General features: G+C 53.2%; 1 protein-coding gene across 1 annotated transcript; it reads left to right on the top strand.

The window, feature by feature from the left end:
- The first annotated feature begins 738 nt into the window (after positions 1-738).
- Positions 739-19,934, top strand: MEIOSIN (meiosis initiator). The gene is made up of 14 exons (XM_060084115.1): positions 739-797; positions 6,027-6,129; positions 10,345-10,456; positions 11,863-11,997; positions 12,878-13,123; positions 14,382-14,417; positions 14,595-14,703; positions 15,537-15,637; positions 16,121-16,276; positions 16,697-16,770; positions 17,751-17,915; positions 17,992-18,239; positions 19,080-19,169; positions 19,766-19,934. Exons 1-14 carry the CDS (start codon positions 739-741, stop codon positions 19,932-19,934), a joined length of 1,803 nt encoding a protein of 600 aa, XP_059940098.1.
- The last annotated feature ends 476 nt before the right edge of the window (positions 19,935-20,410 follow it).

Here is a 20,410-nt window from a genome sequence, read left to right as displayed (position 1 = left end):
TTGCGGAGCACGGGCTCTAGGCGTGCGGGCTTCAGTAGCTGTGGCACTCGGGCTCAGTAGTTGTGGCTCACGGGCTCCAGAGCGAAGGCTCAGTAGTTGTGGTGCACGGGGCTTAGTTGCTCCATGGCATGTGGGATCTTCCCAGACCAGGGCTCGAACCCGTGTCCCCTGCATTGGCAGGCGGATTCTTAACCACTGAGCCACCAGGGAAGCCCTGGTCTGTGTTCTTAATACTAGGATTGGGCTCATATTTGGAGATCAGAAATTAACAGTCTGGGGGTCTAGAGCATCTCAGTATTAGAGTTTAGGACGTTTAGGTTTGGGAAGGTCTAGGTCCTCACTTTGGGAGCTTAAAGACATAGTTTTAGTATCTTAATATCACAGTTTAGAGATCTCAAGCCACAGTTTTCAGATGTGGTTCCCATTGCAGGGTCTGACATTTCACTGTTAAGACTGAAGTGCTGAAGTCAAAGTTTGGGAATCTGCATCTTTTAGTTTTAGGTCTGGATCATGATTTACGGGCCCCAATTTGCAATTTGAGATTCATGGACTTCAGTTTAGAGTTTGGGCATTTTAGTTTGGTCTCTTGACCTGTGTTTATGGGGACTGGGGACTTATTTTGGGATCTCTGAGTGCTCAAAGGAGTATCATGGGGGAAATGAGGCTGCCTGTCAAGCTGTGCATTCCTCCTGGAATCCCAGAGGTCACTAATAATTCTTTCTTTTCCCCTCTTTGCAGATGTGGGATTCCAGCAAGCACTTGTGTTCCCTTAAACAGCCCAGGACCAACTCCCTGGGTCTCAGGGACAGGGACAGGTAAGTGTTCCCCTGGCCCACCTCCCTTACAGCTCCAGCCACTCTGGTTGAATAATAGTAACAGTAGTGTTTACTGAGCATTTACTAGTTTGCCAGACTTTTTGCTATGCCTTTTGTTTGTATAAAATCCTTTAATCCTTACAACAACTCCACGAGGAAGTAGGTGCGAATATTACCGCCATTTCAAGATGAGAGAACTCTGAGGTAGTTGGCAAAGATCATCTCTAAGCCCTTGCAGGTTTTGACATTCTGATTTTCTTAAATGCCGTTCCTTCCTTTCTTTTATTCACATGTTCATTTTGCCATCAAGCACCTACCAAGTGTCAGGAATCTTATAGAGGGGATTTTCCTAGCAGATTGAGGGTTGGATCAGATTTCTCCCTTCCTCCAAAGTCTGGATAAAGAAGAGAGCCAGAGTTCATCTTATTCCCCACTGTCTTCCCCAGTGACTTTCCGCCCACCTATGTCTTCATTTATTAACTCCAAAAATAAGTGTCTGCTTTGTTCAGGTTCTCTACTTAGGTACTGTGCTCAGAAGGGGCAAATGAAGAAAATGAAGAATGCCTCTCGCGCTTGCCTTTTCCTCCTGGAATTCCAGAGGTCACCAACAATGCATTCTCTTTCCCCCCTTTCTAGATGTAGGGTCTTTGTATTAATAAAGACTCTTAGTTGCAGTTAACAGAAACCTAGCTAAAACTGGCTTATGCATAAAAGGGGATTTATTGGATCCTTTAAACAAAATATTCCGGGGCATCAGGCTTGGCTGGTTCTAGTTGAGGAGTTAAATGATATGGCCAGGAGTCTGCCTCTCTTTGCTCTGCTCTTGTCTGTGTTGGCTCTCCATTTGTGAGGGCAAGACGGCTCCCAGCCACTCCAGGTCCATATCCTGCCAACTAGACAAGCCTAGCAGAGAGTCTCTTTCCAGGATCCATTGACTCTGATTGGCCAAGCCTGGGTTACAGCCGCAATCCTGAACCAATCACTTGACTTCTTGGCTAGACCTTGCTTCAGTGCTCCCTAGTGGAAGGGGAGGTTGGGGTCAGCTTCTCTGAACCATATGGACTGAGAGTGGGGGAGGGATCATTCCCCAAAAGAAACTATTACCAGAAAAGGGAGGAATTGGATGTCGGTCAACCAAAAACAACAGTTTTATCAACAGTAGTCATCCAGTACAATACCCCCACCCCATTCTCCAACATCCCTTATCCCTAAATCGTTCCAACAAATGACTGTCTACCTTCGGTCTTGAACTAACATTTCGTGAGCACTCCCTATGTGCTAAACACCTTCTGGACAAGATCACACTTTCCAGCCACCTCCATTTTGTAAATGAATTATAAACAGGCTCAGAGAGATGAAAGCACTTGCCCAGAGTCACACAGCAAGTGGCAGAGCTGGGATTTCAACCAAATCTGTTTGCTTCAAAAGCTGAACCTTGTAACCAACTATTATGCTGCTTCTTGGGACTGCCCCCTGCTTGGTCCCACTTTGGGACAGCTCTTACTCTTAAGTTCCTGCACATGTTAAAGCAAATTAGGGTCTGGGCCTTGGTTTTCCCATAGTTAATGTGAGAAATTTGGACTGGCTCTTGATTAAGGCTCCTTCCAGCTCCTGCATTAATAACACATTAAGGGACTTCCCTGGTGGCGCAGTGGTTAAGACTCCGTGCTCCCAATGCACCAGGGCCTGGGTTCAATCCCTGGTCAGGGAACTAGATCCCACAGGCCGCAACTAAGAGTTTGCATGCCACAACTAAGGAGCTGGCAAGCTGCAACTAAGGAGCCCACGTGCCGCAAAAGACCCAGAGCAACCAAATAAATAAATAAATAAAATATTTTTAAAAACACATTAAAAATTATAGTTTATGACAGCACTGGTATAAATATGAATATAATCCAACTTGAATTATATTCATTTATTTCTCTCCTGGTTTTAAAAGAAATTAAAACATTCTCATAAACCCCTAAAAGTAGCACCAGCCCTAGGCACTGTGCTTACGCTACCTGATGGATAAGTCAGTCCGGGATATAGCAATAAATAAAAGAGACAAAAATCCCTCTCTTTATGTTTATATTTATAAGAAAGAGAGAGAGAGAGAGGAGAGGAAGGAAGGAAAGAAGGAAAGAAGGAAGGGAAGGGAGAAAGAAAGAGAAAGATTTCAGATGCTGATAAAGGATATGGGGATGTGACAAAGAATGTGCTTATTTAGATCAGGTAGTCAGGAAAGGCCTCTAGGGAGATTACATTTAAGCTAAGCGCCGAATGGCAAGAAATCAGCCATGTAAAAATCGGGGCAAAAGAACATTCCAGGTGGAGGCAATGGTAAAGGCCCTAAGGCAGAAATAAACTTGGCAGTTGAGAGAAGCAGAAAAAGACCCATGTGGCTGGAGCTGACCTGTTCCCCACAGAATCAAAGGGCAGAGCTGGGATTAGTGGGTGAAAATTAAACAGACTGAGGAAAGAACTTGGCTGAAACCAAAACCATCCAGCCAAGAAAGGAGCAGCCTTGAGAGCGAGTGCCCAGTTCCCGGAGGCCCCTGTGAGCAGAGCCCCAGGTCACACCTCTTCAGGACCGCTGCCCAAGAGCGGCCAAGATTTTGCATTTCCTAGTCACCCTTTTTCTCCCTCCATTTTTTTTTTTTCCTGGAACTCCTGTGTTTGTGCAGAAGGCTCTCTCAGTGCTTTGCAAAACCCAGAGGAAACACCCAGGGACTAGTTGATATGAAACCCTTTTTCTCAGACATGCTCAAATAGCACCTTGAACTTAAATAGACCTGGATACTTTTTCTTCCTGGCTTTCTGTGCTGCTTCTCTTTGGAGCTTCTAGGGAGTCCTCTAGAACAGCAGGCAAGTCGCATGCAGAAAATAAATATAAGCGCCAGGCAAGACGTTAGAGGTCAGCCTACCCACTGTTTCTCCACGGATAGAAACCCAGCACCCACCCTTGCCCCTCGAAATTATGGTTTCTATCAGGAAAGAACTAGAGACCAATTGGTGGTTTTGTTTTTCTTTCATTCCTTCGTTCAGCTGACTAATACGTTTAGTCTCCTGTACTCGTGGTGGTTCTGGGAGGGTGCACTAGAAATGCCATCCCCTGCAGAAAACACGTTAATGCTTCTCGTTGGGCTTCAGATAAAGGCAAAACTTCATACTGTGAGCCTGCGAGACCCATAAGACCCTGCGTCATCTGGCCCCTACCTCGTCCTCCAGCCTCATCTCACCCCACAGGACTCCTTGCTTTCTGTGCTCCAGACACTTCAGCTTTATTTCCTCTGACTTCTCCATGCTCCCTCTATCTGAAACGTTCCCTCTCCCCCTCCACTGATGCAGCTCCACTCAGCCTTCAGAGCAGCTTCTGGCCAGGTTTACTTCCTCTGGAAAAACCTCATAGCTTAGATCAAAACCACCTTTCACAAGTTTCCATAACACCGAGCAGCACCTCTCCTTTGTCCCCAGGAGGGACATGTGATTCATGCAGTCACAGAGCCCTGAGCTTAGAAGAGCCCAATGCTTGGTTTAATGCTCTGCTCTCACCATCTTGAAATTCTTAACTTTTTTTTTTTTGGCCAGGCCGTGCGGCTTGCGGGATTTTAGTTCCTGGACCAGGGATTGAAGCTGGGTCCTCAGCAGTGAAAGTGCAGCGTCCTAACCACTGGACCACCAGGGAATTCCCAGAATTCTTTTTTTTTTTTTCAGAATTCTTAATTTCTGAACAAGGGGACCCACAGTTTCATTTGCAATGCCCCCACCCCCAGCAAATTATACAGCTGGTTCTGGTCCTAGTTGCCATTTTATGTTTATTTGTATGACAATTTGATGAATGACTTTATCCCCGACTGCATTGTAGGCTCTAGAAGGGGCTGTAGTTGTTTTATAGTCTTTTGTCCCTGTCACCGGTCACACTTCCTGGCACACAGTAGGGGCTTAGTAAGTAACTGCTGAATGAATGAGTGAGAACGATTCTTTCAGGACTTCAGAGTTTGGTTAGGGAGATAAGTGTCTCCCACACTGCTCCCCCATGTCCTCGGGGGCAGGACAGTGATTCCTCTCCCTTTCCACAGTGTCCAGCACAGGGCCTGGCAAAGAGGGGGTGTCAGTTCGTGGGTCTGAGTAGGAACCAAAGATACATCTGTAATCAAGGAAGTGTTTTGGGCTGGGTGGCGCTGCAGGTGACACAAAGTGTTGTGGACATTCAGAGTCCTCGGGTGGCAATTGAATCGGGCCCTGAAGGAAGGTAGGATAAGGATTGGTGGAGACGAGGTGTTTGGGCCTTCCCAGAGAAGTAGCAGGAGGAGTGGCAGTGGTGCGTAATCTGGGAGAGAGACTCCAACGTCTTTGTGTCTCCATCCGTCAGGAGAGAGGGGTACAGGTGTGTGTACATGGATATATTATGAATTATGAATTCAGGGATTAGATCCTAGAAGTTCTGCATCTGCTCAGGAGTCAACTTCTTTCATGCCCTTATTTATTCAATCATTTAGCAAATAGGCGATGACTTCCCGCAGTGTGCCAGACCCTGTTCTAGGTGCTGGAGATACAGCGGTGCCCCCCACTCAGCTCTCACCCAACTGCAGGGAGCAGAGAAATGCATGAGCACAGGGGCAGGGGGACCTGAGCAGAGATACCTCACCTGTCCTGTGGAGTTGGGGTCCATTGATGGGAGAGAACGAAAGGAAGTAAGAGATGAGACCAGAAGGGTCAGGCGGGCCAGGCCGTGGGGTGCATTATAAGCCATGTTAAGTAAGGGTTTAAACTTGATCCTTAAGAATGGGATGGCATTGAGAGGTTTGAAGTGCTTATTAAGTAACTAATGTGTTCAGTCCTATTGGTAGCCCTCTGCCTCTGAAAGAATATCCTCATTCCTTCTGCACAGATGAGAAAACCATAGGCAGGTTTGTGTTTCAGAAACTGTACTCTCGTAGAGAGTATGGCTTGGAGGAAGCCAGATGGAAGGCTGGGAGAACTATGCCAGCACATGGACTAGGGCAGGAGCGAGGGGACGGAGAGAAGGCATTGGAGGAGGAATGGGCAAGATTTGGTGACTGATTGGACCAGGGGATCGGGGAGAGTGAGCGGTCCAGACAATGCCCAGGATTCTGTCTTGGGTGCCTGGGGCAGGGAGCTTCTCTGAGATGGGGAACACTGAGACAAGCGGTCTGGGGGGTCAGATGCCAAATTCCATTTCGGATGTCCTAACCCAAACCATCTCTTGCCCCAAAACAGGAGGCAGAAGAAAAACCACACCAACAAACTGCAAGAGCTGGCATTGATGCTGCCTGTGGCCCTGAGGACCGGTACCAAGAAGCTCACCAAGGTAAGGGGGCTGAAGGAGATGAGGTGGATCTGAGAGGCAGGTCTTAACATATCAGCAATCGGGTTGACCTCCCTTGTCCTAGGAAACCTAGACAGACCCACCCAGTGACAGCAGTGACGTGGCAATGGTCCTGACTGGGAACTTCTGGGAGTCTGTGATCCCATGACTAGAAGCCTGGGGGGTTCTTTCCTGCAAAGGAGACAGGGGGAATTGGGGGGGGGTGGAAATAGGCAAGGTGCTGGGTCAAGGTCCTCCCTCTGGGAGTCACACAGCCTGCATTTGAGCCCTCCAGCCCCACACCTGCAGAACTCTGGCCAGCTCGCTCAGGTTATCAGCCTCTCAAGCCTCAGGTTTCCCAGCTATAAAACAAGAAAAAAATAACTCCTCCTACTCAGTGATATTGTGAGACCAAAGTGATATGATAGCCGTGACAGGGCCTGAATAAATGCCAGTCCCTTTCCGGGTGCCTTCCTTTGTGACTTTGTGGGGATCATCTCCATGAGGTAGGGATAAAGCTTCTCGGTGCCTCCCCAGTGGCTACTCAATAAATGTTTACAGTGCTGAGTTAACACTTGCTCCCAGGACGAACAACTTAATATGAGACTCAGAGATCTGAAAGGTTTGGTGTGATGTTTTCTTGCTATAGTTTCTCTCATTCAGTCCCTCATTCATTCATTCATCAGCCATTTATGGAAAGATTGTCAGATGTCAGAAGCTGTTCTGCCGGCAACAAGGGGAAGCAAAGAAATCTGAAACCCAGCCCTCCTCCTCTGAGAACTTAGAATCTGGTCAAGAAGGCAAAGATTTAGGGACTTCCCTGGTTGTCCAGTGGTTAGGACTCGGTGCTTCCACTGCTGGGGCCTGGGTTCGATCCCTGGTTCAGGGAACTGGGACCCTGCAAGCTGTGTGGCATGGCCAGGAAGAAAAAAAAGAGGAAGATTTGAACACACAATAACTGATCCCATCTAGAATGTTATACTTGCCTTCAGAGAGGTTCAGGGAAGCAGGTGTTTGGGGAGAGATTTGCCTGACCCTGACCCTGTCCTCCTCCCTGCCAGCCACAGCCTATCCATCACCAGGTCACGCTGCTTGTCTCTCCTAAATCCCTCTCAATTGTAGGTGCTTGTATCAGTTTCCTGTGGCTGCTCTAATAGATTACCACAAACTTAGTGGCTTAAAACAACACAACTTTGTTCTCTCAGAGTGCTGGAGGTCAGAAATCCAAAATCAGTCCCACTGGACTAAAGTCATGGTGTCAGCAGGAGGCTCCAGGGAAGCCTCCATTTCCTCTCCCTTTGCCAACTTCTAGAGGCCGCCTGTGGTCCTTGGCTCACAGCCCCTTCCAAGCCAGCAGCGTAGCATCTTCTAGTCTCTCTTTTACCTCTGCTTTCGTCGTCATTTCGCCTTCTCTGCCTTGGACCCTCCCACCTCCCGCTCATAAAGATGCTTGTGATTACATGAGGCCCACTCAGATAATCCAGAATAATCTCCCCATCTCAAGGTCCTTAACTTCATCACATCTGCCAAGACCCCTTTGTCATACATGGCAACATATTCACAGGTCCCGGGGACTAGGACATGGACGCCTTTGGGGGAGGCATTACGCGGAGCACCACAGTGCTCAAACAATATCTGAGGGATTTTGCCCTCTGTCCTCCAACATTTGAGTACCTGGTGTGCGTAGGCACTATAAGTTCTTGTCGGGCAAGGCAGAGATGACTGGGACACAGCCCCTGCCCTGGAGGAATGACAGTTGAGGCAGGGCACGGGCAGCATTTCATCTTTGACTAGATGACCACATCTCTTCGTGGAATCCTCCCCAGGCCTCAGCCCACGTTCTTTACCATTGATTCTCTGCTGTCTAAATAATCCCACGTCTTCCCCATCTTCATCCTCCCTTAAATTCAGTCCTGGGCCCCCTGCTCCATGTACAACCAGTGTCCGAGTCAGTCCCCAGCCTCCCACCAGACCAGTCTGCCTGACATGCATCATCACAGCTCGTCCAAGGGCTGTGTGACGTGCTCAGTCCACTGCTGAATAAACTGTGGGAGCTATTATGCGTTGTTTCGCTCGTGTTTGAGATTTAGGCTGCAGCTTAGGTCCGTGGTATCCTTCCTCACCATCCTGGCTGATTGAGTGCCCCTGCCCCATGTGGTCCGTGGCTTCCTATCCCTCTGACCATCACAGCCCTCTGCACATTACTGTCATTGTTTCCATTTCTCTGATTCCCTTTATCTTATTTCATTTTTTTAAATTTTATTTTTGGCTGCATTGGGCCTTTGTTGATGCACGTGGGCTTTCTCTAGTTGCGGCGAGAGGGGGCTACTCTCGTTGCGGTGCACGGGCTCTAGAGCGCAGGCTCAGTAGCTGTGGCTCACGGGCTTAGTTGCTCCGCGGCATGTGGGATCTTCCCGGACCAGGGATTGAACCCGTGTCCCCTGCATTGGCAGGCAGATTCTCAACCACTGTGCTACCAGGGAAGCCCCCAAAGGTTTCTATTTAATCCCTTGAGAGGCCGATGAAGGTGTTTCGTTCTCATCCAGATATCAACTAAGCATTTATTGGACAACTGATTTATCAGGCTCTGTGCTGGGCGATTTCACACACACTAATTTATTTTGTCCTAATGATAATCCTCTGAGGCTGAATGAATATCCTCGTTACCATTGCACAGATGAGAAAACCGAGGCCCAGAGAAGTAAAATGACCCGCTCCCAGTGCACGGCCAGTAAGTGGCAGGTTGGAGCCAGGCCCCAAACCAATAATCTCTTGGCTGTGTCACATTATTCCTTAGTTACATTATAGCTTCCTTCCCTGGATCAGGTTAAATAAGTTCAGTGACTGTATTATATTTTATGGAACAATTTCACATAAGTCACCTCATGAGACCAGCCTTTTTTAAAATTAATTTTTATTGGCGTATAGTTGATTTACAATGTTGCGTTAGTTTTTGCTGTACAGCAAAGTGAATCAGTTATACCTATACATATATCCACTCTTTTTTAGATTCTTTTCCCATAAAAGCCATTACAGAGTATTGAGTAGAGTCCCCTGTGCTATACAGTTGGTCCTTATTAGTTATCTACTTTATATATAGTAGTGTGGATATGTCAGTCAGTCTCCCAATGTAACCCCCACCCCCCAGACCATGTTTGCTGATTTGGGGTTGGAAGATTCCTGCTAACGGTTTTGTTGTTATTCTGGGGATCCAGTTCAATCCAAAAAATATTTATGGGTGTTCTTCCTTCACCAGGCTAACTCCTTTCAGTCTTCAGTTTAAATGCTGCCACTTCAGAGAGGCCTTTCTGGACACCCAAGTCTAATTTCAGAGTCACCCGTTATGCTCTTTTACTCATAATGCTTATCACACACTTGATAATTTTGTATGAATTATGAGTTTATTAAGGTCTGCTGCCCTCTCTGGATTGTAAGTTCCATGAAGGCAAACAAAAGTATGTCTAGTTCACCCCTCCACATGGCTCTTAGTGGGTAGTATCTTTTTTAGCCTAGTGTCTCTAATACCAGCTCAGCTGGTATTTGGTGGCTGGTTGGGGGATGCCCGCTGATGCTGTGGGGAAGAGTCATTCCTTCAGTGATAACTGACTAAGTCACCTCTCGATTCTGTGTTCTTGGGATCCAGAAATCAATTAGCTACAGTCTCTACCCTCAGCTAGTTCAAGGTCAATGGGAGAGAATGATACATAAACAGATAATTATAAAACACTGTGGCAAGTGCCTTGGTGGAAACAGGCCCAGGGTTTTACAAGAATGCGGAGGAGGGACATCTGACCCAGCCTGGGTGAGGGATCAGGAGGGCAGGAAAGCTTCCAGAAGGGGAGAACACTGTGCTGAGGCTCACAGGAGGAGAAGCCAGGGAGGGAGTCTGTGGGGAGAAGAGGAGGGCTTTGCATGTGCCAAGGGCCAGGGGTGGGAAGCTGAGCAGTGTGTGCCCCCAAAACTGGACCAGGGGGCAGGCGGGCCTGGGTTCAGATCCCAGCTCTGCCACTTCCTCTCTGTAACCCAGAAAGTCCCTTTAGCACTCTGGGCCTCTGTTTCCTTAGCTGTAACCGCTGCTCACTGGGCCACAGTGAGGACTAAAGAGCAGAAGAGGAGCCTCTCTGCCAGTGGGGGGATGGCTGGGGCAGGGTCCCCGGTCCCCAGCATCTTCACATCATTTCAGGCCCCCGCTCAACCCTGTCTTTCTTTCGGGGGCAGAAGGAGATTCTGCTGCACGTCCTGCACTACATTCACTACCTCCAGAGAAGCATCGATGTGGCCAAGGCCTTGCTCGAATTCCACACCACCGATGGGAACGCTGGACTGGCGGGTAAGTAAGTTCAGCCGACGTTTCCCAGCGCCTGCTACGTGCCAAACATTGTCCTGGACGTCAGGGACGCTGAGTGACTTAGACGGGTCCAGTCCTTCCTGGATCTCACAGCCTATCTCACGGGACAAGTCAGAGGGATGTCCAAAGTGCTGTGACCCCAGAGGAGGGTGTCGGGGAAGACTGTGGTGGGAGGGGCCTCGGAGCTGGGCCTTCGAGGACAGGGAAGGGGGAACCAGGCCAGGCAGAAGAAACAAGGTGAACAAGAGTCTGAAGGCACGAGAAGACACATGTGGGATGTCTGGGGACAGGCAAGCAGTTGGGTATGACTGGAGGGGCCGTGTAGCACCCAGATGATGTGTGCAGACTCCTGAGCCAGGTCCCAACTCAGGCACAGTCCTGTGACCTACACCGCTCTGTGCCTCAGTTTCCTCATCTGCAAAATGGACCCATACCCCCTTTCTGTGTTTGTTGTGAGGATTGAATGAGTTAATACATGTAAAGCGTGCTGTAACACGGCGCCTGGAACAAGCCAGTCATCCCATGCTGTGTGTGCCGGCTGCTATGGTTACTGGTGTGAGGAATACACGGGCAAGAAGGGTAGAAGATGAGGCAGGGACGAGATTCTGAAGGGCCTCGAGCACCTGGAGGAGGAGGGAGATGAAGAAGATGAGAATGACTGAAGGCCTTTAAGCCAGAGGAGAGCCATGGTCAGAGTTTCTTTGAAGAAGAGGTGCCTGACATCTAGTGTGGGACTTGCTATTAAGTAAGAAGCCGGAGTGGGGGAGATGAGTGAAGATACTTTTAGGGGTGATCTGGATGGGAGACGATGAGGCCAATGTAGCACCGTAGCTGAGGGTGTAGACAGAAGCAGGTAAATTTGGGAGTTTTCTTTTTTGGCCGCCGTGCCACACGGCATGCGGGATCTTAGTTCCCCGACCAGGGGTCGAACCCATACCTCCTGCCTTGGGAGCGCAGAGTCTTAAACTTAACCACTGGACCGCCAGGGAAGTCCTTGGGAGACGTTAATGAGGACGAGTTGAGAGGCCTGGGGGAGAGGCCCCGGGCCACCCAGGGTGGGTGCTGGAGCCCCTACCATCTTGAGGAGGCTGGAGGAAGAACTGATTTAGCAGGCAGAAGACCGGGAAGCATCTGGGAAGCATTGGGTCTGAGGCCCGGAATGGCCCTGAGGACACCTGAGTTCTCGCCTGTACTTCTGCCGCCTGGCTGCGCAACCTCAGCCAGGTCCCATCTCCTCCCAGGACCTCAGTTTCCCCATTTGTAAAGTCAGCCTGGGGACCGTGGCAGCCTCCCAGCTCCCTGTCCATCATGAAGTGCTGTCCAGAGGCAGCATTCAGGATGGATGAGGGTGAGGGCATCTGACCTGCCTCATTCTCCATCCTGTGCAGGGCTGGGTTGGAAGCTGGCCGCAGGCCCAGCAAATTGGAGACACTCCACCCCGTCCAGCAACCCACACTCTCATGAGTCCCATCTTTGGGGAGGCTGCCGGAAACCTCGGAAGAAGAAGCCGGCCCGAGCATCAGGTACAAGCCGTCAGTGGAGACAGAAGAGGGTGCAGGGGTCAGATGGCAGCGGGACTCCTTCTCCAGGACCGTCCCCACTCCTGGGAGGCCCAGTCAGCAATCCTGAGCCCTTGGCAAGGCTCTGGATTCAGATGTGCCTGGGTTCAGCTGTGGTGCCTCCTCTTCCTAGTTCTGAGGCCTGGGGGTGGGTCACTCTTCTCCTGAGCCTCAGCTTCCTGGTCTGGAAATTGGAGGGCCTCCCACAGGGTGGTCCTCAGATTAGGAGCCAGGTGCACCCCGCTCAAGCAGTGCTTAAGTGACGGGGCACATGGCCAGCGCCCAGGAATGGAAGCTGCTGTCAGCGTTTATCATCCCTCTGCCCAGTCATCCATCCCCGGGCCAGGGCAGCAGGGAGTGTGGGGTGACAGAAGGACCCCAGTGCGGGAGGCAAGTGTCCCAGGTCCCACCTCAGCCTTGCTACTAACACTACCTGTCCCTTCCCCTTTTCAAACCTCCGTTTCCATGTCCTTAAAAAGGGAGTTGGACCTAATCAATGATTTCCAGCTCTGGCTGCACATCTGAATCACTGGGGTGCTTTTAAAAATGCCTATTGCCTGTGCCTCACACCCAGAAAGTCGGGCTTCAGTGATCTGGGTGGAACCTGGGCTTCAGTATTTTCAGAACTCACAAGGTGATTCTAACGTGTGGACTGGGGAAGGGGGTATCTGACTAGGTGATCTTTAACTGAGGATCTGGGCCTCTCCGGGAAGGACTGAGTGACCAGGCCAGGCAAAGCCTTGAAGCAGGTTATTGGGCCCAGAGCAAAGACCCCCACCTCAGCCACCATCTGGTGACAGTCAGGCCCCCAGCCCTGTCTGACGCCATCTCTCTGCTCTCCCAGAATGCCAGACCCAGGCCCAGAACCCTCGTCGCTGTCTGGCCCTGGACAAGCCTGAGAAGCAGGTGACCCCATCCCCAGACCAGAGAGGAGGAAACATGGTGGGAACCATCACCCCTCCAAGATGCCTTGACTCCTGCAGTCACCCCAAGGCTGCGTCATCCCCATCTCAAGGTGACAGAGAGGGAGGACGATCCTGGCTGACACTGCTGCATATGGCTGAGAACAGCGTCCACTGTGACATCTCAAGTTGGTGTCTCTCCTCTCCACTAACTTAGCCACTCGTTTATATACCACTTGTCAGGCACCCTCAACAGCCCAGGCACTGTCCTAGCCCAGGCACTGTCCTAGCCCAGGCACCGTCCTGGCCCAGGCACCGTCCTAGCCCAGGCACCGTCCTAGCCCAGGCACCGTCCTGGTCCAGGCACCGTCCTGGCCCAGGCACCGTCCTAGCCCAGGCACCGTCCTAGCCCAGGCACCGTCCTGGTCCAGGCACCGTCCTAGCCCAGGCACCGTCCTGGCCCAGGCACCGTCCTAGCCCAGGCACCGTCCTGGCCCAGGCACCGTCCTAGCCCAGGCACCGTCCTGGCCCAGGCACCGTCCTAGCCCAGGCACCGTCCTGGCCCAGGCACCGTCCTAGTCCAGGCACCGTCCTGGCCCAGGCACCGTCCTAGTCTAGGCACCGTCCTGGCCCAGGCACCGTCCTAGCCCAGGCACCGTCCTGGCCCAGGCACTGTCCTAGTCCAGGCACTGTCCTAGTCCAGGCACTGTCCTAGTCCAGGCACTGTCCTAGCCCAGGCACTGTCCTGGTCCAGGCACTGTCCTAGTCGCCAGGGATTCTACACTGGACACGAGAGGCGCTGCTGTCTCACAGCCTCTTTCCAAGTTTCCTTTTCCCTTCAGGCTCTGTTGGGGGGTGTAAGCAGGGGACAGGGTCACAGAACTGGGGGCAAGAGCAGGGCCACCTCGTGAGCCTTCCTTCACTTGAAGCAGCCAGACAAACGCTCTTGTGAGTCCCCATCCCTTTGCCAGCTTGCAAAGGTGTGACACCCCCAGGAGATACGGGCGCGACTGGAAGGCGAGGCCTCAGGTCATCCTATTCCTCTGTCTGTTCCTTCAGCCTTTCCTCCCAGAGCATCTCCTCTGGGCCAGGCCACGTGCGCGGTGCCGGTGACAGTCCAGTGAAGAAATCCCACCCTCTCACTTCCTGGGGTCGCCCAGGAGGCTGTGGGAGCCCCAAGGAGGCGCCTGACCCACCTGGGGAGGGAGGGTGTCCCAGATCTTGAGCTAATCTTGTGACCTTGGGCCAGTTACTTGATATCTCAATGCCTCAGTTTACTTAACCGTAAATGGGCATTATAAAAACCATACCCTTTGGTAAAGGGCTACCGAGTAGTATGTAAAACTTAAGATTAAAACCGTGCCGCCTTGGTAAGCACTATATACTTGTTTGCTCTCGTCATCTTCATCATCATCATTCTGCTTAAGGATTTTATCTTCCTTAGAGCTTCTGATAGGGACGTGGGATTCCAGAAACCTGCGGGTGATTCAGGGAGCCCCCAAACCTCACACAGAGGCCCCAGAGCCTGAGGTTTTGGCTGAGATGGGGGGAGGGAGAGGCTGTGGCATACCCCAGCACCTCTCCGTCCCTGCCTCTGTGAGTCCCAGGATTTGGGCCAGTCACAGGAGTGACCATCCTGACTTGCCCCACCCCCCGTAGACTGCTGTTGCAAAAACAGTGCCCAGGATGCGGGGCCTTACCCTGCCTTCGAGGCCCAGCAAGGGGTTGAGAGGATCCATTTTCTCAACAGGACACGGCCCTGTCCCAGGTAAGGGAAGCCCAGGGATGTGAGTGGAGGAGGCTGAGGCGTTTGGTGGGGTTGGCTAAGGCTTGGTGAGAAATGGGGTCAATCACCACCCTCGACTGGTGTCTGTGGAGTGAGCACCTCTGAGGGCCTAGCTTTGCGTCAGGCATCGTGAGCTCGAGGGAGAGCCTTGCTTCCTAGGCGTTGACCAGGGCCGCAGCCCCTCCCTGCCTCCCATCCCGCCCTCTAACCTGTCCCCACTAGTCACCTGCATGGCTTTTCTAACACACAAGACCTTGATCGTGTCAGTTTTCGGCTTTAAGCTATTCCCTCCTGTTGGATAGAGCCCAGATATCTTAATTAGCATTTGAGACCCTCTCTGGTCCCAGCTCACCTTGCCAGCCCCCTTTCCTGCTCCTCAACTGCAAACCTTACGCTTAACACCACCAAGTATCCGCCACTCCCTGCGGGAGCCGTGCCCGTGTCCCCTCCAGGCTTCTCACCCTCTGTTCCCTCTTCCTGGAAGTTGATCCCTTCATCCACCTGGAAAACTACCCGTCTTTCAAGCTTAGCTCAGCTCGGTCCTCCCTCCTGCCCTGCCCGCCTTCTGTGTCCTCCTCAAAGCCCCATCACAGCTCTGCCCCCGTTTAGTCAGCTCTGATTACAGCTGGCCTCTCCTTATAAGCCCTGAAGCTCCTTGAGGGCGGGCACCCCCCAGCGGCCGGCACGGAGAGATCCCTGTCTTAGTCCACAGTGGGCGACACTGAGACACCGAAAGGGGAAAGGGCTCGCCCCTGGGCCCACGGTGTTTCCAGCCCGGGGCTCCAGGTCTGCCTCTTCAACTCCTCCTCTTGCAGGCAGAAGCTGGTGTTGTACGATTACAGCGAGGAGGTGGACAAGGAGTCACCAGATGCTGACCCTTGGCTTCCTGCCTGGACCCCAAAGGGCAGCGTCCATGGTGACTGAAGCTCTGTCTTTCCTCCTTGTAGCCTGGTGTGGGGTCTTCTTGGTACCTTCCTTCTGAGGATGTCTGTGGAAGGGGGGAGAGCGGGAAAGGGATGGATGTCCGCTAAGCACAGGGATGGCAACACACAGCCCACTGTCCCTGAGCCATCGGTTGCCATGGCAGATGTTGCTGATCAATCACTACTCTTTCTGTTGATCCCAGACACTGCCTCAGAATCTTTCTTAACACAGAGCTCCAGATAGCTAAAGTCAGTCTATTGGATCTGGCACATCATGATACTGATATTTTTTCCTGGCCATCCCTAACAAGATGCCAGGCATCGTGCCTCTTGATTTCCTCTTCCAAGCACTCACAACAAGGAATTGACACAGTCACCTTTCCCCAGTGTCTGGCACCAGCTGCTCAAAGCCAGCTGCTGTGCTGGGGGAGAGGGCAACCTCTGACACACCCTCGAGCCTGATATTTCCTTTTCAGGGAGCCCACTCGCCTTGGGGCCTCCCCAGATTGAAAACTGGAATGAGACAGGCCACCCGAGCAAGATCCTAGGACTCAGCCCCTCCCTCTTCAGCTCCCCGGGGAAACTGCTGCCAGAACAGATCCCGGAGGATGACACCGAGTACCTGACCCCAGGTGAGCACCCAGGGCTGGACCTGATGCTTGGTTCATTCAGAAAAAACACCTACAGTGACACCCACCAAGTGTGCAGCCCTGTGCTGGCAGTGCTGGATAACCAGGGATGAATCCCACCGAGGATGAATCCCATCCCAGCCCTCGAGGAGCCCACAGCCCGGTGGGGAGCAGCCCCAGGCCAGTGTGGCGCGTGGAGGGCTCCAGGAGCCTGGAATAGGGACCCACTCGCTCTGCCCAGGTTGGTGGTTCCCCACGGGGGCTGGCCTGTGAGCTGGATTTGGACTTGGGGCAGAAGATCCCAAAGCCAAAGCCAGAGAAGGGCACTCCGGCTAGCAGGGATGGCAGGACGGAGGCACGGTGCCCTGAGAGAGGTGTTTCTGTGCCAGCCTCCCCTCCGGTCTCCCTCCCCGCCCCCGACAGCTCTCTTTGAAGAAGTATTCTTAGATCTTGCGTCTTCACCTTCTGCCTGCACGCTTGAGGGACCACAGAAGAAGGTAGGCGTCTGCCCACGCATATGTCCACACGCACGTCCATCCTTCTCTCCACCTGCTTGATCCACTCATCCGTCCCCTCGACCTTTCAGCTCCTCCCCCACTCACCTGTCCATCCATCATGCTTCTCCTCATCCTTCCAGAGACTCATCCACCATCTGTGCCCTCACCTGCCTGCCCGTCCTTTGAACACTTCCTGCGGGCCACCAGGCGCCCTGCTCTGTACTGGGCCCTTAGAATGAACCAGACACAAAGGATAAAAGCTAAAAGCTGCCAGGTGCCCAGAAAAGACCGCACATAATTTTACGACTGCTCTATGAGTCAGGCCCTCTTGTGACCCCATTTGACAGATGAGAACATTGAAAACAGCAGGTGACCCCCAGGATCCTCAGTTGGAAAGAGCCTCTTTCCCAGGCCCCTGGGCTGATTTCCGTAGCACCGTCTGCTCCAGCAGTTCAACGTCTGACTGCCAGAGGGGCAGCCCCAGCTCCGGTCCCCAGTGTGTGGCCCCCTCCAGGGTGTGGGGAGGTGGCCCCCTGCCACAATGAATAGCTAAATCTGCTGCAGAAACAAAAATAGACGCCTTTAGCGGAGCTCTTGGAAGTGCAGCCACTGCACCAAGCGCTTCTCGGCCTCGCAGAGGACGTGTAGTGACACCAACTGTGCATGAAACTGAGGCTCAGAGGAGTTAAGACCTACCCGGGGCGTCATGGCTACTTCGCAAGGTGGTAAACTGATGGGACTGAGAGAGAGTGCCCCAGAATAGGAGGCAGAAGACCCCCATCCACCTCCTCTCTGACCCTCTGTGGGAACTGGGGAAACTTTGCTTGAATTTCTGAGGAGGTGTCTGGACGAGGCTCTTTTGAGCCTGAGCTGTTTGTGATGATGCTCGTGTGACCTCCTAGGAAAGCAGTGAGTGGGGGCCATGAAGGCACAGCACTGTCCCCCTCCGTCTCCTCCCATCTTTCTCCTTCACCCCCCAGGACACACCCCCTGAGGCCCCCGAAGACCTTCCCAACTCCCACAGCCGGTGCCAGTCCTTGGTCTCGCTGGACCACTGCTACCTGTCGCTGAATGAGAACAGCAAGGTGCCGTGCAGCTCCAGCTCGGAGGACACGGACACAGACTCGGCGTGGAGGCAGCAGGCGGTGAGGGAGACAGGAAGCCATCCGCCTGGTCAGTCCGCGTCTCCTGCCCGCCCTCACCTCTCTGTCTCCCACCCAGGATGCTCAGGCCAACCTCGAGGGCCTGCAGTCCTCCAGCGATGAGGATGAGAACTATACGTGGACCCCCACCCAGCGGGCCGCAGCCCTGCCCGCAGCCCTGCCTGCAGCCGGGAGGAAGACCAGGGCGGGCAGGGGCCTTGTGAAGCCCAAGGAGAGCAAGCAAGCCCCCTGCCCCACCCAGGTGAAGAAGAAGTGTATCAACGGCTTCATCATGTTCTGCAGGATGAACCGGAAGCAGTACATCAGGTGGGAGGGCGTCCTCTTCGGCCCTGATTGGGGCCCTACCTCACTGTCCATCCATCCGCAGAGCACGCCACCCACTGCTGCCGACCCATTCCTCAGCCACGCTCTCCCGGCCTCCCCCTGGCCCCGTGGCACTGGTCAGGGCCTGTGCACTGTAAGCAGTGAAACTCAGCTCAGACTTAGGAAAAAAAGGAAACTAACTGTCTTGAATTAATTAATATAATGAACTAATTAATATAATTAATTAAATTTATATAACCTGAAAAAAGAGGAGCCACCTTCGAACGCGGTTGTTCCTTGGGCTCAAAGGACGCTGCCCGGGATCCTTGTCCCCCTCCACTCGGCGCTCTGGGCTGGCTTTGTGCTCCATCACGCTGGGCTGGGCTGGGGCAGGCTCTCCCGCAGGAGCTTCAGGCTCGTGTCCTGTCTCCCGCCCCAGCAACCCTGTGGGAAGAGAGCTCCTTGTTTCTAAGATTTCAAGCAAAAGTTCTTGGGGCCGACTTGATACGATCTATCAGGCGCCTAGCCCTGAACCGATCTTGCCAGCCTGCAGCTCCGTGGAGAAGAGGTGGTGCCGGTATTGGAGCGGCGGATGCAGGCCCCAGGACACGGGGTGGCCCCTTTCCAACCACCATTTAGTCCAGCTCCCTTCCTTGCCACCTCTGCTCCAGGGGGCGCGAAAGGGGGCATCTTTCAGGGCAACACGGAAAGATCCGAGTTCTCAGATTTGGAAAGCTGCGGCTCTGAGAGGGCCAGGGACCCTTGTATGGTCACACCGTTGGCCTGCGCCCAAGCCAGGCGAGGTTGCTGACCTCTCCTCACCTCCTCCTCCCTCCGCCCCAGAGCCTACCCTGGGACCGCGTCCACGTCTGCCACCAAGCAGCTGGCCCAACTCTGGCGGATGATGACCCTGAAGGAGCGGAGACCATATTGGTGAGAAGCCCCTGCCCAGAAGGTGTGGGTGGCGGAGGCGAGGCCCCTGCTCCTCATCCTGCTCTGATTTTCAGAGCCTTGAGCTCCGTGATGTTGGAAACAGGTTGGGAGTTTCCTCGGGCAGGAGATCTGGGTGTCACGAGCTCTTAGAGTTGGGGTGACAGAAGCAGAGCGGCTCTCTACCCCTGCCTGTAGCTTAGAAGGGCAAACAGCTGAATTCTGGATTTGGACCCCACTGCCCTAAATTTCCTTTGCCCTCTCTGCCACAGGGAGCTTCTCAGAGCAGAAAACTGGGTCTTAACTTCCCTGTCGCTTGGTCTCCTCCTCCTCTTCCCCTCTTGATGCCCCCTCCCTCCTGAAACCCTCTCCTCTCCACCTGCCCAGCTTGCAACTAGCCCCGGAAACACACGTGCACGTGTGCAGATGGTGACAGGTCCTCACGGGAGCCAGTGGCTCCCCCGCTGGGGCCAAATAAAGCCCTGGCCGCCCCCTCAGCCCAGGCCCTGGTCACTGCTGGGGCCAGAGCACTAGGGGTGGGACAGAGATGGCCGGGAGGTGACCGAGGAACCCCGCCCATCCTGCCATCTCTCCCCCAGCACCAAAGCGCGCAGGTTCAGCCGCCGGCACAACCGGAAGGTGAAGAAGAACAGCTCCAGCAGCGAGGACGAGGACTGGGAGACCCCCAAGCCCTTCTACCAGCTGCTGGCTGAGAAGGCCCGCCGCTCCGCAAACAGTGCCTTCCCGCCGCCCCCTCACCGCGCGTGAGGGCAGCCTCGCCCCCTCCGCCACCTGCCTCGCAGCTCCTGCAACCGTGGTCTGAGACCAGGCGCCGGTGGTGAAGAGGTTGTCTCGTCCTGGGCATCACCGCCGCTAGTGCAGATCCCCTCGGTCGGGTACCCCCAGCTTGGGAGGCGGCTATTTATTGACCCCGGTGCTTTGTGCGTTTGCCTTGTACGGGGCAGCCTGAACTTCTCCTGCCCGGGGTCTGCAGGCGTCTCACAGCCCCTTTCAAGCCTGGCCTGGCCTATCAGAGGAGCCGCAGGTGGGGAGGAAGCACCCCCCCTGCCCCGCCCCCCCCACAATGAAATGCGAGGAGGTGAAGTTGCCCTCTGCCTGTCGTTTGCCCAGCCCAGAATCAAATGCTTTCACCCAGTTGTACCTCACTCTATGCCTCCGGCCCTGTTCTATTTATAGATTATTTATTGTTTTCAACTAAATAAAGTGGACACTGTTACCAGCAA

Source organism: Mesoplodon densirostris, chromosome 19 (genome assembly GCF_025265405.1).
Source record: "Mesoplodon densirostris isolate mMesDen1 chromosome 19, mMesDen1 primary haplotype, whole genome shotgun sequence".
Classification (NCBI taxonomy): Eukaryota; Metazoa; Chordata; class Mammalia; order Artiodactyla; family Ziphiidae; genus Mesoplodon; species Mesoplodon densirostris.
The sequence above is the reverse complement of the archived record's forward strand: the minus strand, read 5'-3'. Positions and strand labels throughout refer to the sequence as shown.

Coding starts and splice junctions, on each gene's coding strand:
- MEIOSIN (XM_060084115.1), top strand. CDS start 739: ATGTGGGATTCCAGCAAGCACTTGTGTTCCCTTAAACAGCCCAGGACC. Junction 14,704..15,536: donor AGGACACGGCCCTGTCCCAG/GTAAGGGAAGCC, acceptor CTCCTCTTGCAG/GCAGAAGCTGGTGTTGTACG. Junction 17,916..17,991: donor CGGCGTGGAGGCAGCAGGCG/GTGAGGGAGACA, acceptor TCTCCCACCCAG/GATGCTCAGGCCAACCTCGA.